The sequence below is a fragment of the Clupea harengus genome, chromosome 25, assembly GCF_900700415.2.
Source record: "Clupea harengus chromosome 25, Ch_v2.0.2, whole genome shotgun sequence".
In the NCBI taxonomy this organism is placed as follows: domain Eukaryota; kingdom Metazoa; phylum Chordata; class Actinopteri; order Clupeiformes; family Clupeidae; genus Clupea; species Clupea harengus.
Genome location: NC_045176.1, coordinates 5,492,151 through 5,510,445, shown reverse-complemented (window position 1 = coordinate 5,510,445; position 18,295 = coordinate 5,492,151). Strand labels below are relative to the sequence as shown.

At 44.2% G+C, this 18,295-nt stretch overlaps 2 protein-coding genes across 4 annotated transcripts in view; one reads left to right on the top strand and one right to left on the bottom strand.

Moving 5' to 3' along the window:
* scp2a (sterol carrier protein 2a) overlaps positions 1-18,295 on the bottom strand; it is a 107,300-nt gene that overhangs the window by 47,258 nt on the left and 41,747 nt on the right.
* On the top strand, positions 6,598-18,067 carry LOC105891332 (alanine aminotransferase 2-like). 3 transcript variants are annotated; one of them, XM_012817498.3, is made up of 12 exons: positions 6,598-6,742; positions 7,239-7,431; positions 10,788-10,877; positions 11,812-11,920; positions 12,142-12,275; positions 13,232-13,475; positions 13,748-13,827; positions 13,954-14,090; positions 14,384-14,558; positions 16,346-16,501; positions 16,867-16,979; positions 17,232-18,067. In XM_012817498.3, the coding sequence occupies exons 2-12, from the start codon at positions 7,291-7,293 to the stop codon at positions 17,320-17,322; spliced, it is 1,470 nt and encodes a 489-aa protein (XP_012672952.2). In that variant the 5' UTR covers positions 6,598-6,742; positions 7,239-7,290; the 3' UTR covers positions 17,323-18,067. The 3 variants fall into 3 exon arrangements, with proteins under 3 accessions (XP_012672952.2, XP_031419131.1, XP_012672951.2); XM_031563271.2 differs by lacking the exon at positions 6,598-6,742 and having other exon boundaries at positions 6,970-7,431; positions 16,867-17,020; XM_012817497.3 differs by lacking the exon at positions 6,598-6,742 and having other exon boundaries at positions 6,973-7,431.

The window sequence follows — 18,295 nt, the reverse complement described above, 5'->3', positions numbered from 1 at the left end:
AATCCTCAAATGAAGACCGGGATTCAATTAGAGGCCGGGCTTCAGATAGTAGCCGGGGGCGTGGTCGATAAAAGCCGGGCCCCGTATACAAGCCGGGGGCAAAAAAAGGTACCGGTAGCCTATTTTACTGTAGCCTACCAGCATCAGTCCATCAGCACAAAGCAGAAATCACAATTTAATTGAATGCATTTCATAAATACATGTTCTCCTCATGTTTAATGGCAGTTTGCAATAAAAAAAGAAATGTTTCAGCCTACAAGGCGAATTTGTTATTATACAGTTACTTGCCTAAACGATAGAAGACATTCCTCCAAAATACCTCTTTTAATGATTTTGTTGCCGTTTCGTGATTTCCGCTAAGAAAAAAATGTTCTTCAGGCTAATAGAACTTTAACGTCCCAGGTGTTGCGTAGCAACCCATTACTTGCTGACTTCAAGTTACAATTACTTTCCGCCACGTTAAATGACGGACTTCTTGCAGAATGATATGAATTATGTGAATTAGAAGCACAAAACCCGTTGCCAATGACAGCGGTCATTAACTTTTCGAGGTGGTGAATATCAAGAAATTACAGACCTGCTAACGTTGGGGTGCCCCATTCAAATCAACGGAACTTTTTTGAACATTCTGAAGAGTCGTAAGAAATAAAGGCCTGCCCCTAATACAAGCCTGCCCCAAATACAGGCCGGTGCGCTGTGCAGCCTAAGTAAATAAAAGCCCCGGCCACTATTTGAGGATTTACGGTATGTGCCATTATTTACACGGTGAATATGTGCCTTTACTCACCGCAACAGGGATTGCTGAGCAGTGCATTAGGAGATGCTGACCCCAGAGTCTGCATATCCATGAGTACCTCTGCCTGAAGCAGTGTGAGAGAACAGCAAACAGCCATGCAAAGGAGAGTGCTGCATTAAACGCCTGGTGAATTCCACCTGTGTGTCTATCTAGAATGATTAATACAATCCTATGTCTGATATAATGTCAGCGTGTCATGATATATACACATACTTCATGGATTAATGCTTACGGGGCATTTCATGGCACAGAGTAAGTTGCTGTTCAAAAGCTCTGTTTAGTGCCATGACAATATTACAATAATAATAGAGACCCGGACAAGGTCCAATGTTCCTTACTAGAGGTCTGGTCTCAAAATGCGCGTCGTCGACCTGCGCCCGCTGTTCCTCGTGAGAGATCTGGGTGTTCTCGTCCATAAACATGAGCTGTCTCCTTCTCCTCCGTCTCTGAACAGGGGCCACCTCCAGGACCTGAGAGAGAGAGTGTACCATTGATACACACAGCCAACAGGGAGAATGACCAACTCTTACTGGGACCACAGGAATCCACAGCACCTCAGACTGATGCGTTCTCTGAGTATGGGCAGGTCATCCAGAGGCTAGAAGAAAGCCAAAACATGCATGCTTCCGGTATATCAGAGGCAGGACTGGGAAGTATTCTGCCACACACACACACACACACAGATGCATGGAAACACACACACACACACACACACACACACACACACACGGTTGTAGCACAGCCTAATGGTCATACAGTGTGCTCATAAGTTTTCTGGTTGTTAATGTCATATTTATCTGTCATGAATCTCTTAAACACTTCAACATTCCCTTCTGAATACCTCTAGATAGATAGGTCTGTCATAGTTGTGTTCTATCTTTGCATCCTAGGGTAGACATCTCAGACACACTGATGTATGTATATGATCTGCTGGGGCCTGAGTTGCTTAGGAACCTTTATGACAGACGTGGCCGACTCCTGACAGACACGGGTCAAATTATAATTTTATTTTTTTTGCACTATATCTTTTTTATGTTTCTTTGATGTCTATTTTTATGTGCATGTCATTTCTTTGTGCATATTATGTATTTGCTGTAAAGCACTTTGAGCTGCATTCTTTTGCATGAAAGGTGCTATATAAATAAAGTTTTATTATTATTATTATTATTTAAGGTTTACTTTTTTGTGTGAGAGCTCAAGAGGCAGAGAATGTTTTCAATCTTTTGCTTATTGGCTGAGAGGCAATATTTGTGAAGGGCATTATAAGTGTGTTATGACTTGCAGTGATGAAATGGTTGACATTTGGTTTTATTTGGGTTTATCTGAGAAGCGAGACACTTTTGCTTGCTAAATTAAGGTGTATTGCATGTTTCCCTTTCAATTTTGAATCACTCACTATGGGCTAATTCAATCTAATTCGACAATAACAAGGTCCCTTATTAGTCCTTTATTATTTTTAGTTTTAGAGGAACTACAATTTCAAACATTAGTTAGTTCCCAGATGCCCAACATCAAGTGAATGTGTTCTGACTTGCTCTACAAACTAGTGAAAATGTTGATTCATTATTCCTTCGTTAAGTCACTAATTCAGTTAATCAGTGCTGGAGAAGGCAGATTGGGACACTTTGGTACCATTTACTTAAATCATTTGGCCAGAAAAACACTGCTAATGAGTAAGAAGTGCCAGTGACATGATGTATACTGTAGCATATATATTTATATTTATATATTTATCCCTGCACTTCTCGCACTCTCCACTTCTTCTTTGCACTACTGTTGCGCAACATTTCACAGCTACTGTATATAGCCATTCCGCCTTGTACATACTTTTTTAAACTCCTTAGTCCATTGCACTGTTGCACTGTTTGTTTGTTTGTATTGTATTGTATTGTATTGTATTGTGTTGTATATTTTGTGTAAGCACACTGAGAGTCACTTTACCAAGTCAAATTCCTTGTTTGTGCAAACTTACTTGGCCAATAAAACCTGATTCTGATTCTGATGTGCTTATCATAAAAAGCTAATCAGGTAGTAGATCTTTGATTAACTCATGGAGGCTTGTTTCCAAATGTTAAGACACTTTCTGTCTCAGCCACTCTGATGTACTATCAAGGGAAATGTTAACTATTAATTTTAACGCTAATGCAGGTTAGTAATTATGAACAACAATAGGCTATTCATGTTGAGCTTGTAAACAGGTTTCAGTCATGTAAAGCATACTTATCTTTACGCTCATGTTTGGCATAAATGTTTCTTGTATATTGTAAGGAATAATATCAAACATTACAGCCTCATTATAAATAATTGTAGCAGCCATGATAATCTAAGAAGAATTCAGATGAACTTTGGCAGTCTGACCCTGAACATTGAAGAGATCAATGATTTGTCATTTATTGTAGATCACTGATAATTACTGGGGGACCTTTTGTGTTGTTCTTTTATAGCAGATAGCTACACTAATGTATCCAGGAAAAATATTTATATTTCATCATTCTTAGTGGACAAATATTCATAATTTAACTAGCAATTATGCCCAATCATGTTTAACTAAAATGCATATCTATTGACCTCTTTATAATTGTGGTGAAGACTATGAATTTACAATACAATACATGCATTTGATACTTGAAAGTGTGCAACAAGTGTAGCCACAGGCAAAGTATACCAGTAGCCACAGACAATGTATTGTTTGACTGAAGTTACTGCTTGTGTATTCAGTAGCCTACAAATATAACCCTCAACTGCACTCACATGTATGTGTTGGTCAAAGGGAACGAGTGGCCTCTCCCCTCAACTCATAATTTGACAGCTGCAATGTGACCCATTCCACAGAGGTTTGACCTTGTGCCTGAATTCTACCCAGCAGTGCAAGGGCCTGGTGTCTAGTCTAGAGTGGTGGGGCCATTATGATGCAGCTGCAGTCTGAAGAGGTGAATTATGGGAACTGTGTAATTGGGGAATGTACTGACCACCCTCAAGGAATGGGGACTGGCACCGTAATTGTCTTACAGACATGGAAAAAAGGCTGATAATACATCATTTTTTGGGCCTGCTTCAATGCTAAGGCGTAGCAATTTTTTTTTTTATATAATACGTTTACTTTATTACAGTTGTTTTGTTGCATGCATACACACATATACATTGTTTTGCAAACGTATTCAACCCCCCTCACAATTAAAGATACTTACACATAATTTTCTGATCAGTAATTTTTACTGTTAACATTCATGACCTTGTATCATTTTTAAGGCAAAAGAAGTGATTTGTCTGTTTACGTTTAAAAAAATAACTGTCTAAAATCAATCTGTCTAAGAGTCATCAGCCAGGTTGTGGAATAAACTGAGGGAATGAGGACTAAACAGACAAGTTGATTCAAATGCTCAATTGAGGAAAAGACTCAAAGAAAGTATCTAAGTGTTTTGATGTCCAACTGCGCACCATTGGACCCATCTGAATAAAGTGAAAGTTGCATCACACCACCCAGATGCTTTGCAACCCGTTGCAACCTGCAACCTGTTGCAGTCTGATGTGAAACTGGGTCTTGGGAAAGGGTTTACCAGTAGGACAGTAACCCAAGGCACAAGGCTGAAGCAACACAGGAGTGTCTCGAAGACAGTGAAATGACTATCAAATGGCTGGCATGGCTCAGTCAAAGCCCTGATCAAAATCCTACTGGGAATCTGTGGCACTACAGTCCAGGACCGCCATCCCATCAACATATGTGTTATATAGAATGTCCTGTTTGACACAACTGGTATGTACACATGGTAAGTGGTAATGGTAAGCATGTACACATGGTAAGTGGTAATGGTAAGCATGTACACATGGTGAGTTAAGCCTGAGGCAGTGTTTCCTCTGCATTGAGTCAATCAGGGGCGCCACCACGTCAACAACAGCACCACAGATAAGGAAAATGGAGAACTGAACAAAACTGCATCATTTAGGTCAATGTCTATCAACAGTACATCAAAGCATGAAGCCACAGTGCTTATCATGATCAAGTATCCAAATAAGAGCAGTTTTACAAAACCTTACAAGAGAAACACTGACGTTATCAATCAGTCCTTAAAATGATACAGCATGCTCTGTGTTTTTACCCCCACAGTAGGCAGTACCATGACGTCTGTGCTACTCTTGTATCTAAACATCCTTTCCGATGGGATTGCACAGAACAATGATCTGTCAGTAAATTATCAAACGTCCAGTGTGTAGAATTCAAAGGGATTTAGAGTATGAAAGAAATTCATTATAATATTCATAATGAAGTTTTCATTGGCGTATAATCACCTGGAAATAGGAATTGTTGTCATTACCTTACAATGAGCCCTTTATATCTACAGAAGGAGCAGGTCCTCTTCTACGGAGACCCTTCATATTTTTAGCGGCCACCGTAGACTGTCCTCAGGCTAGGGATGTTCAGCTGGTTGCAATCTGCAACTTTACTGCTAGATGCCACTAAATCCTACACACTTCACCTTTAAAAGCATGCTCTTCACACTGAATGGCATACACTTCTATTGGCATATTGCTTAAGGGTTATGGCTGTAAGACCAAAGCTATTGGCTGTGAATTTCCTTGTAATTGCCTTGTACTATCTTGTCTTGGTTGGGAATGCTACAATATAATTAAAAAAAATTGCAAATCCCACTTGTCACTCCTGAGGTAGAGTATAAACATGACAAGTAGGCTACCGGTGTCTTTGGCAGAAGGGCCCTCATCACAGGCACAACAAACACCCCATAGTTTATCACAGGCACAACAAACACCCCATAGTTTGCTTTACCGGATTTTCACAAGCAGTAGCTTGCATGTTGACATTGTTACAAAGCGCCTAGAGACAATTATATTAGTCCAGTATAGGTTTTCAGAGTGGTGCATATTCACTTGAAAAAAAAAAAAAATAGTACCTTTTCCTCCATATTAAGTATACATGTCATATCACATTCAGAGATTGAAGACAGCTGTAGTGTACAGATGCATGTCGCAAGAATGAAAGAGGGGTGCAAAAAGGCCCATCCAAACATGGACATCCGGAAGGAGAAAATGAAGAGGACATTCGCTGAGAGAGTCCGCTTAATTCAAAGCCTCTCTACCAGTCATTCTTCAGGAGCTCCCAGCTTTACAGCATATCAGCATTCTGAGTTCAAACCCCGCATGGAGTTAATGTTCCAAAGTTTCACTTTTAATAAGTTAATCTTCCAGATAAATCTGTAGTCTACAAAAACACTAATCTTTTAGATTTTCGCTGAAATTGGGCTCATCTATAAAGTTGTAGGTTGGCCTATGTAGGGGGTAGCCTCAAAGCACCTTAAGAGGTTTCACCACAGTTTGAAATTGAAGAACCTCTAAAAGCTTATCAAGGATCTTGTTTTACCAGTGACATACACTCTACCAAAAACAATGCTGGAAATCAGAAAAACAGCGTGCAAAGCTGGCACTGTCTCACTTTAGAATACTTAAGGCTGTTATTGTAGCGAAGCGGTTATCTAGTGTTAATGTATACCTATACATACAAAAATACATTAAAAACTATTATATTCTGCGTGTTTATAGTAGAATATTATAGTTTTTATTTTTTTATTTTATTTTAGTAGACAAATAACTTATTTATATAGTTATATACACGTCTATCTTAACTTTTGAAAAGTTTCAACTTCAAAGCCATCATATCAGCAGTAGCCTACAAGTTTACACTGGTTATTGTGTGTTCTACGATGTCAGCCAAGGCCTTGCAAATATGGGAGGAGCTGCCGCTATTCATTTTATACGGTAATTGAGTCTAAAGTCTCCTCCCAAAATCCTATGAAAGAGAGTTCCACGCCGACGAAAGCAAGAGCATAATAAGAACCGACCGAAGCTAAAGTTTCAAGTACTGCTAACGTTTGCATAGGCTCTGCAGTTCTGTCTGTCGTCGCGGTAACCGGAGAAGCCTCACCAATCACTGTGGTGCGTAAGACAAATGGGTGGGGGATAAGCGCGAGGTATGAGACCCCGAATAAAATCGGGTGAAGGTGATAAATAAAGTTTTGTATTTGGTACGGGGTGTTCTGGGAAGCAAATCAATCTCGATTAGTTTGGGGGCCACTTGTATAGGTTATCTGTCTGCTCGCCCAGTCTCGTCTTGTGAAACTACAGGCTGGGCTGTAAAGTACAAAGGTTCCGTCTGTTTTGTCATTTTGGAGTGTTCATCAGTGACAGGTAGACTGTTGACTCGCGAGGGCTAATTTCACTTCAGGCTGAAGTGCCTCTCGGTGGCATTTTGATTCATTACAAAGAAACTCACAGTCGACGTTACAATGTTGCCATCCAGAAGCGTTTGGATTTGTATCCAGAGGGAAAAGAAGCACATATGCCATCGCAGCAGCCAACATGTTACGGGACTTCTGAAGTCTAGTGGCTCTCCTGTAATCACCCCATCTCCGCTCTCCTCATTTTCCTTCAGCAAATCTCTGTCCGGACTCTCAGCAGCTCGCCGGGGACTCATACAGCGCAAAATGTCCGAGAACGGGGTGACGGCGCGGAGGAGCAAGGTGTTGACCATTGATACCATGAATGCAACCGTGAAGAAAGTCGAGTATGCAGTCAGGGGACCGATTGTACAACGCGCCGTGCAAATAGAGAAAGAGCTTAAAGAGGTATGGAAAGTCACATCTTTGCTGAATGGCAATGATATGCAGGCATTTAAAGATTGTTCATAGCAGGCATACTATCCTGACTGAAACTTGACTACTTTGTCTAATATGATCGAAACAAATTGTAGAGATGTTGTAAGTAGGTAACTTTCCAGAGCTCAGAAAGCCACTGGAATAATGTGTGTCCAATGTTTGAAGACATCTTGTCAGTCTGTGCCATGACTTAATTTACAAAAGCAAGTTAAGAGAAACGAATTAAGTCACTGAGCTCTCCACGGGGAGCTCATTTGTAGTAAATTGGGTAGGGGAAGTTACACAGCAGTTAAGGTCACCCGTGCCAGGTCATCACTAGGACAATTTAAAAGGCTGGCTGATACAGGCACACAGAGGTAGTGACTGGCTATCTGTGCAGCTACTCACATATCCGCCCACGTTTCAAAGTCTATGGTGGATCATTGTTTAACTGGGCATTTGACACAAGATGACAAACACGAGTCTGACTTCTGCACAGAAAGCCCGTGTCTAGGGCAAAGGGATTCTAAAGAGGTAGATTTGACTAGTTTCTGGAATTAATATTTAATAATAATATTTAATAATTTGCTTCCTTCTCAGTCATACACACACGCACTGGCACACACACACACACACACACACACACACACACACACACACACACACACACACACACACACACACACACACACACACACACACACACATTCACACACACACACACACACACACACACACACACACACACACACACACACTCACATACACACACACACACACACACACACACACACACACACACACACATGTGTATGCACAAACACACTCTTTTCTCTATCACAGACTCCTGTCGCCACAGAGAGGCAAGGAGTGTGGGCGGAATAAAGTCTATGCAGTCATAAAGACTTACCTCCAAGCCTGCTAATTCCTCATGTTGTTCACAGCTATTTAAGGACTTAATATCTTATTTTTTTCCCTAAACAGCTACGGCTGAAGTTTAATTCCTCAAATAGTTTGAAGTTGATCTTCCCTTGGAGTAGAAATGTTGTTTTACAGTATTTTTTCATTTTATTTTTCTTATTTGTTTTGCATCTGTAAAATGACAGTGTGTTGTGTGGTCACTACATGTGTATCTTTTTCCTGATCATGGCCCGACCTCTCGAGCTATCAGGTTGAGAAAACCTGGGAAGAGAAAAGGATCGGCTTGCTCAAATTTTAGAGAGGGCTGAGATTGCCATGGGAACAGAGAGTGTCATTGTTTGCAGAGTTCTGTCATTTGTTAATAGCCAGTCCCTGTGACAGCACTATCCAGGAGGAGCTGATCATGTGAACAAGATTCAGGGTTAGAAATCCATTTACAAAAAGTGGATGATGCTGATGGTAAGGGCGCTTTTAGCTTATGGTACAGTGGAACTGATAATATAACTGTCTGCATGACTGAACAGCATCATCTCGCCCTATTAATTGAGATATTTGACCCCAGCCAATGACTGGCAGCAATAGCTTGGGCAATCGGGGCAATAGCAGAGGGGAATAAGAGCAGAATGACTGGTTTGGCTCTGCTGTCATTCTCAGAGATGTTCTATGCATATCTGTGGCTTTTGTTGTGAAATGTGGTTGGTGCTTGGTTTCTGCTAAGTAAGGCAAGAGCAAAGCTGTTTTTAAACGCATACTACTGTACAAAACACCCTCTCTCTCTCTCTCTCTCTCTCTCTCTCTCTCTCTCTCTCTCTCTCTCTCTCTAACTTACTCTCTCTCTTCTCTCTTCACTCTTCTCTTTCTCTTCTCAAACTATTATAAAGACTGAAAGGACGTAAGAAAATACCCAGCTTTTGGATCTTGCTCAATGCTGCCCGCTCCCAGATGCAAACCTGACACTTGAGAATGTCCATTGAAGAGTAACAAAACTACAAATGGACCTTACAATGGACCTCAATATAACCAAACCTTTGTTTTTAACACTGATGGATGATTTTTCTTTATGAGGAGGATGTATGCCTTCGCCGTATACGTCTCCTTGGTGACTGTTTGGTCAGTGACACTGCTTTAAGAGGTGTTTACATCCTCACTCTGTTCCCCTGGATAATGAGCTCCCCAGCCCTCAAGCATGACACACTCTGAGAGGTACTGTCTTCTCAGAGAGGATATCAGAGATGACATGCCAAGGGTGTGTCTAAGGCAATGTGTTTTAGCGGTAGTAGTTACACCAGAAATGACTCATCTGCAATCTCTCTCTCAGTTCCCAGTATTCTGAGAAGAAGTAGAATCTCCACCATTGGTTTGGTGAATTCTGAAAGACACTTCCTTTTTTTGTTTGTTGTGAAACCTTGCTTCTTATAAGCACATCTGTTTGCTGAATCAGCCACAAATCAAACCAATCCTCTGTCGGTATGAGCAGCAGGAGAAGAACCGCTCAGAGGGGGCGTCACACACTCTGCAATGTTTGATTGGCCGGGAGCAAGAGGCGCCCCTCCCTCTCATCCACTAGGAGAAGAGCGGAGCCCTGGCAGGGGGAGCTGGGGTATTTTTTTTTTTTTTTTTTTGGAGTGGGCCGTTCTGGCCCTGCTTTTGCAGCTGCCTCCATTGGTCAGCGTGCGTGTGAGCCCTGTGGAGGAGACCTGACCACCTCTCTGCTTCTTCAACAACATCAATCAGTTCCAGCTGCCACAGACCAGGCGCTGGGATAATGACCCTGGGAGAGTTTGACAAACTCACAGGGCAATCTTTGCTGAGGAGTGGTGTAGAACCCCTCTGGTCTCTAGTCAAGAAGGCCAGACTAGAATTGCTTTTCAGATCAATTAGAAAATGTTGCCAAAATGTGAAAATGCAAAGATTGTTTCACCAAGGATCTTGTAGCACTTCTGAATACTTTTTCAGTGCGCTCACTGAGAAAACACTTGTCAGAAAACTGTGCCCAGCTAAAAGAGCCAAAAAAGGCAGTAAGCACCGAGAAGCTGTTCATGCTCTGGTGGCTGATGACCCTCTGAAGTGCCCTGCAGGTGTAGGGGAGGGAAACATGACAGACCGAGAGGAACAGAAAGGCAGACCGCAGAGAGGAAAAGTCGGAAAGAAAGAAAGCTGTAGAAAGGGAGACTGGAGTCAAACTGCTGACCCTGTTACAGTTGGTCTTTGCCTGTTTGCTCTACCTGATAAGTGATGGCGGTAGCAGCCCCTGTGTACAGATTAAAGGCTGACTGTGTGGGGCCAGTGACCTGCCAATGATGTCATGCACAACACGTCATTCACAGGGAGACATTTCTCACACTGACCCCTCTCTTTAACTCTCTGAAGAAAATAACCATGATGTCTCAGGTCTCTTCTTCAAAACATGTTGTTTTCATTTTTAGGGTGCAAAAAAGCCGTTTACTGAGGTCATCAAAGCCAACATCGGGGATGCCCATGCCATGGGTCAACAGCCAATCACCTTCTTCAGACAGGTGACTGCCATACCATATCACACATAGTTAACCCTTCAGACAGGTGACTGCCATACCATATCACACATAGTTAACCCTTCAGACAGGTGACTGCCAGACCATATCACACATAGTTACCCCTTCAGACAGGTGACTGCCATACCATATCACACATAGTTACCCTTCAGACAGGTGACTGCCAGACCATATCACACATAGTTACCCTTCAGACAGGTGACTGCCATACCATATCACACATAGTTAACCCTTCAGACAGGTGACTGCCATACCATATCACACATAGTTAACCCTTCAGACAGGTGACTGCCATACCATATCAAACATAGTTAACCCTTCAGACAGGTGACTGCCATACCATATCACACATAGTTAACCCTTCAGACAGGTGACTGCCATACCATATCACACATAGTTAACCCTTCAGACAGGTGACTGCCATACCATATCACACATAGTTACCCTTCAGACAGGGGACTGCCAGACCATATCACACATAGTTACCCTTCAGACAGGTGACTGCCATACCATATCACACATAGTTAGCGCCCAGTTATTCGATATCCTCTCACACTTCTCTTTTCTCTCTTCATGATTTCCGTGTGTTTATGTGGTGAGCTAAACAAAAAACTTCTGAGTTAGAGTTTAGAGAGTTAAACCATTTCTTGGAAGACTTGCAACTAACATGCCTTGTGCCACAATCTCAGACTCAAGTCTCAAGCTTAATTCTGACTGACACACCTCCTGACTTGAATTCATTTTGCATTTTTTTTTTTAATGATTCACTTTAATGTGTCAAAGTCCAGCAACATAGACAATGCTAAAACAACTCTATTAGTGTAGTTTATGACCTTGATGCTGATATAAGGTGAGGTATTGTGCTGTCTTGAGTGTCTGTGTTTATATGTAAAGGTGCTGCTACGTGTCTTGTTCCAAGGTCCTGGCCCTGTGCTCTTATCCAGAGCTGCTGAAGGATGGCAACTTCCCAGAGGATGCTAAACACAGAGCCCGTCGCATTCTGCAGGGATGTGGAGGGGAAAGTATCGGTATGTTTTGTGAAACTGTTAACGCTTGGTCTGCAAATCTGCCCAAATAGGAGATTGTAACAATTTTCTTTCATTTCAAGGGGCACTCTGAGCTGTCTGAATTGTTTTCTTTTTCTGTCCTTCTCATGTTCTGCTGTCCTCTCTCTCTCACACACACACACACACACACACACACACACACACACACACACACACACACACACACACACACACACACACAGGAGCGTACAGTGGCAGCCAAGGCATTGAGTGCATACGGCAGGATGTGGCCCGCTACATCGAACGTCGGGATGGCGGGGTGCCCTGTGACCCAGACAATGTCTTCCTCTCCACGGGCGCCAGCGATGGCATTGTGGTACGATCCCAACCTCCACCTCTTTCTACATGTTCCCTGTCCTTTTTGTCAGGATATTAAAAAAGGGCAGAGTTAGCGAAAAGCTGTTCAGAGGCTATACCGCAGCATAATGAAACAAGATGAGTGGACAGAAGTTCAGAACCACATCCTCTAAGTCAGGAGCAGCAGCACAGAGTGACAGGACAGATGACGGGCAATAATAGCATTGCTTGGAATAGCTTCTAGCTGCCATACTATTCTTGTTTTAGGCCATGACTCGACAGGTAAAGACAAGGTCTGTCTGCTCTGTCGTTTCAAATGTGTTGTTACGCCTTGTGTCATGCGCTTGGCTGCCCTCCGTCCCCTGAATGGGGACATTTCCTCTGTGGAGTGTCTGTTATTGGGAAACTTCTTCAGTTCGGGTCAGAATGGACAAGAAAGACATTTAAGGACACAATGAAACTAAAATGAGCAATGAGAGTCCTAATTAACTTAAAAACACAATCTAACATATTTTTACACTTAGACCATGGCCTTATGTTATTATGTATATATATAATGGAGAATTCAACCACCCCATGCTGTGATTTATAACATGGCAAGTGGTACAGTCAGTATGAACACATTTCCAGTGTTTTTACTCACACTCGTCATGACCTCTCACCCCAGCCTCCTGCTTTACACTTCTAACCCTTTAATCCACTTCCTGTATGTTCAGTTCAGTTGTATGTGTGCAGCCTTAGCGACCCTGATCATTGAGCCTGTGGGCTGTAGGGAAGCCTCCTCTGTCAGTCTTACCCGGTTCTGATACGACGTTGATCATTATTTTACTCCATGCATTGCTCTTGCTGCTTGTTTTTTATTGATTTTATGTAAAGCACTTTGAACCGAAAGTCTTGTATGAAATAAATAAAGTCTTTCTTACTTACTTACTTACTTACTTACCCCCGCTCTCTTGCCCCCCCTCCCCCGGTCAGACCATGCTGAAGCTGCTGGTGGCGGGCGAGGGCCGGAGCCGCACCGGCATCATGATCTCCATCCCCCAGTACCCGCTCTACTCGGCAGCCCTGGCCGAGCTGGGAGCCGTGCAGGTCAACTACTACCTGGATGAGGAGAAGTGCTGGGGCCTGGACATCAGTGAGCTGCAGCGCTCTCTAGAGGCCGCCAGGCAGCATTGCAACCCCCGCGCGCTCTGCATCATCAACCCGGGCAACCCCACGGGTATGCACCCACTGTGCTGACATCACATCCCACAGAAGGAAGGGAGCTTCAGCATGGCCTGCCTACCGCCTCATTTTTTTCTTACCGACACAGTTCCTCTACCACAGTGAAGCACTTTGGGTTAACTAAGCTGGCTCAGATGGAGCAAAACAGCGATAGCACTGAGCCATCGTTTTGTGACTGATGATGTAATGATTTGAAGATCTCATTGCGCTTGCATTTTAGGCTTATGACAGTAAAGGAAGACCTAAACCCCTCTGTATCTTTTCCAGGCCAGGTTCAAAGCAGGCAGTGCATTGAGGATGTGATCCGATTCGCTGCCAAAGAGGATCTCTTCCTTATGGCCGACGAGGTAGGACACGGCCCCTCTCACGCACATGCCCCACTGATATCGCCATGGGATTTTTGGAATGTTTTCTCCGTTTGTGTAAGTGTTGTGACAATATCTCCCCCCCCCCCCCCCCTCGCTCTCTCTCAGGTGTATCAGGATAATGTGTATGCAGATGGTTGCCAGTTCCATTCCTTCAAGAAGGTCTTGTTTGAAATGGGACCAGAGTATTCCAACACTGTGGAGCTGGCATCCTTCCACTCCACCTCCAAGTGCTACATGGGAGAGTAAGCAGACAGTTCACTACACACACACACACACACACACACACACACACACACACACACACACACACACACACACAGACACACACACTTCAAACTTTCTTTCGCAGTCAGTTTTCGGGGCAACTGTACTGACAACTCTCAGTGCACAACAAAGTGTGGAAAGCCTCTCTGCTTTATTGTTTTATGCACATCATAAAGTCCTTCATTGTTTTATGCAGAGACATGCGCAAAAAATGCCATCACATGTAAATTAATCTATTTTGTCTTCTCCTGGTCTTGTTTAATGCCTGCAGGTGTGGTTTCCGAGGGGGCTACATGGAGGTGATCAACCTGGACCCCGAGGTGAAGGAGCAGCTCTCCAAGCTGGTGTCCGTGCGCCTGTGCCCCCCCGTCCCCGGCCAGGCCCTCATGGGCCTTGTGGTGAACCCGCCTCAGCCTGGGGAGCCCTCCTACACCACTTTCATGAAGGTCAGTCCCTGCTCTACCTGTCTGTCTGCTGCTGCTCTACCTGTCTGTCTGCCACCTGTCTTTCCCTCCCGTCTATCTGTCTGTCTGCTGCTGCTCTATCTGTCTGTCTGCCACTGCTCTTTCCCTCCCGTCTATCTGCTCTATCTGTCTGTCTGCCCCCGCTCTTTCCCTCCCGTCTATCTGCTCTATCTGTCTGTCTGCCACCTGTCTTTCCCTCCCGTCTATCTGCTCTATCTGTCTGTCTGCCATCGCTCTTTCCCTCCCGTCTATCTGCTCTATCTGTCTGTCTGCCATCGCTCTTTCCCTCCCGTCTATCTGCTCTATCTGTCTGTCTGCCATCGCTCTTTCCCTCCCGTCTATCTGCTCTATCTGTCTGTCTGCCCCCGCTCTTTCCCTCCTGTCTATCTGTCTGTCTGCCACCTCTCTTTCCCTCCCGTCTATCTGTCTGTCTGCTGCTGCTCTATCTGTCTGTCTGCCACTGCTCTTTCCCTCCCGTCTATCTGCTCTATCTGTCTGTCTGCCATCGCTCTTTCCCTCCCGTCTATCTGCTCTATCTGTCTGTCTGCCATCGCTCTTTCCCTCCCGTCTATCTGCTCTATCTGTCTGTCTGCCATCGCTCTTTCCCTCCCGTCTATCTGCTCTATCTGTCTGTCTGCCATCGCTCTTTCCCTCCCGTCTATCTGCTCTATCTGTCTGTCTGCCATCGCTCTTTCCCTCCCGTCTATCTGCTCTATCTGTCTGTCTGCCCCCGCTCTTTCCCTCCTGTCTATCTGTCTGTCTGCCATCGCTCTTTCCCTCCCGTCTATCTGCTCTATCTGTCTGTCTGCCATCGCTCTTTCCCTCCCGTCTATCTGCTCTATCTGTCTGTCTGCCATCGCTCTTTCCCTCCCGTCTATCTGCTCTATCTGTCTGTCTGCCATCGCTCTTTCCCTCCCGTCTATCTGCTCTACCTGTCTGTCTGCCCCCGCTCTTTCCCTCCCGTCTATCTGTCTGTCTGCCCCCGCTCTTTCCCTCCCGTCTATCTGCTCTACCTGTCTGTCTGCCACCGCTCTTTCCCTCCCGTCTATCTGCTCTATCTGTCTCTCTGCCATCGCTCTTTCCCTCCCGTCTATCTGCTCTATCTGTCTGTCTGCCACCTGTCTTTCCCTCCCGTCTATCTGCTCTATCTGTCTGTCTGCCACCTGTCTTTCCCTCCCGTCTATCTGTCTGTCTGCCATCGCTCTTTCCCTCCCGTCTATCTGCTCTATCTGTCTGTCTGCCATCGCTCTTTCCCCCCCATCTATCTGGCTTCCTTTTTTTTCTTTCCTGTTTTCTTCTCCTGTTTATCCCTCACACCCCTATGTGGTTAATTGCTGTGTGAATGTGTGCAATTATCAGCTCCTTGTTTTGATAGCGCTTGTCAGAGGTGAGAGGTGATAATCGTACTCACGCCACGTGTGAGGAAAGATTTATGCAATGCACAATTTATGCAATGGATTTAAATGTAGGACTGCAATTCCATTTCTTTTGATTGTGACCTTTGCATTGTCCTTGAATTCGTGACATATTCTTAATGCCACAAAATTACAAGATATTGCATTGCAATACAAGAAGTTAAGCTGTAATGGTGAGAAATGAAATGCAATTTGAGGTATATTGCATCTTTTAATATTCTTGCATCTGGAAGAATGGGTTTCCATCCACAGTTGAGTTGGAATTTAGAAAGAGAGAACCCTGAGTGGCTCCAGCTCAGTTGCCATGGCACCATTCTTCTCTCAAGCCCTCATCCTCCCGTTTCCCGTGTCTAGGAGCGCACTGGCGTGCTGAGCACCCTGGCGGAGAAGGCCAAGCTGACGGAGCAGATCCTGAACACGGTGCCAGGCATCGCCTGTAACCCGGTGCAGGGCGCCATGTACTCCTTCCCCCGCATCACGCTGCCAGAGCGCGCCGTCAAGGAGGCAAAGGTCAGGGTTGGCACTATGCACTGGGCACGTGTCAGGGTTGGCACCACGCACTGGGCACGTGCCAGGGTTGGCACCACGCACTGGGCACAAGTCCTTATGCTCTCCCTTGTCCCTGGCCTCCCTCTAAGGGAATTACTGGAAATTTTGGACTGCTGTGGTGCCTGCTCCAATTGTGCTGTTTTACATCTTTTGATTGATTGATTGATTGATTGATTGATTGTGTGTGTGTGTGTGTGTGTGTGTGTGTGTCTGTCTGTCTGTCTGTCTGTCTGTCTGTCTGTCTGTCTGTCTGTGTCTGTGTCTGTGTCTGTGTCTGTGTCTGTGTCTGTGTCTGTGTGTGTGTGTGTCTGTGTGTGTGTGTGCAGGAGAAAGGGCAGGCTCCAGACATGCTGTACTGCATGAAGCTGCTGGAGGAGACGGGGATATGCCTGGTCCCAGGGAGTGGCTTTGGCCAGAGAGATGGCACCTACCACTTCAGGTGAGTGGCTTTGGCCAGAGAGATGGCACCTACCACTTCAGGTGAGCCTCCAAGCTGCTCCTTTCTCAATGGAGGGTCAGGCCCAGCAGCATACACGCTCTAAGAGTATCATTATCAGTGTCATACTAAGGAGCTTGTTGCCTGTAGCTTGTGTAATCATCCTAACAGCTTTATTTCTCTCTCTCTCTCTCTCTCTCTCTCTCGCTCTCTCTCTCTCTCTCTCTCTCTCTCTCTCCTGTCTGGTAAATGCAGAATGACCATTCTACCTCCAGTTGACAAGCTGCAGATTCTGCTCAGCAAATTGAAGGAGTTTCACCAGAGATTCACCCAGCAGTACTCCTAATATTGAGGTCTCTGTGACCAGTCAGTGAGAGCCTTCTTAACTCATTTGACCAATCAGAGGCACCCATCTTAAATTACTTGACTTGACCAGCCACAAGTGCCACAATTATTAACTCACCGGGTGCCTTGCTCAGGGCCATTTTACTGCCAAACACAGGGCATGTAGGGGCTATGGTTATGCCAGAAAGGAATCAAGTTTGCTTAGCTCTAGCTATCCTTTGACCTTCTGATTAACATGGATATGAGGCGGCATTTTTATTTGTTTTTAAAAATGAGATTCAATTTAACATATCGATTAGACTTAGCTGATATATTACACTAAGTCTTCACATAGAGGGAATGGCACCAACTGACCTGAAAAGTGTGATGTGTGTATGTTTATGTATGTAAGTGTGTGTGTGTGTGTGTGTGTGTGTGTGTGTGTGTGTGTGTGTGTGTGTGTGTGTGTGTGTGTGTGTGTGTGTGTGTGTGTGATAGAAGGAGAAAGATAAAGTGAGAGATAACTGTGACAACACTATGTGTGTATCATTTTCAATGTCACTCTTTTGGTACTGTAATGTGGCAGACTACATCAGGAACATATTCCAGGACGAGAGTAAAAGTATGCACATGGTGGATATGAAGGATAATGACATGTCTAAAAGAAACGAAAATGTGGCATTACATTGTTGTGCAATTGTGCCTTCTTTGTGTAAACCAGTGTATAGCTGTTTTATACATTTTTGTGATTAAAAATGTATCCCTTCTCTTTTGTGTGTCTTTAAGTGGACTCTAAGCCTGTTTCTGGCAGAAGTAGTCAGCTGTGGTGAGAGGTTGTTATTTCTTTTTGCCACTGGGAGTCAGACTTGTCACAGTCTCTCTGCCAAGTAGAGCAATAATCAATGGGCCATTCTCATGTGTATCCACCATGATACCATTACTCCCTGTTCTAAATATTATGTATGGACATTTGTTACCTATCCTCTCAGTAGACA

Bases quoted from the DNA above. Each gene is read 5' to 3' on its own strand.
- LOC105891332 (XM_012817497.3), top strand. From the start codon at position 7,093: ATGTTGCCATCCAGAAGCGTTTGGATTTGTATCCAGAGGGAAAAGAAG. The intron at 7,432-10,787 runs GTATGGAAAGTC...TTTCATTTTTAG, and splicing joins TAGAGAAAGAGCTTAAAGAG to GGTGCAAAAAAGCCGTTTAC. The intron at 12,276-13,231 runs GTACGATCCCAA...TCCCCCGGTCAG, and splicing joins GCGCCAGCGATGGCATTGTG to ACCATGCTGAAGCTGCTGGT.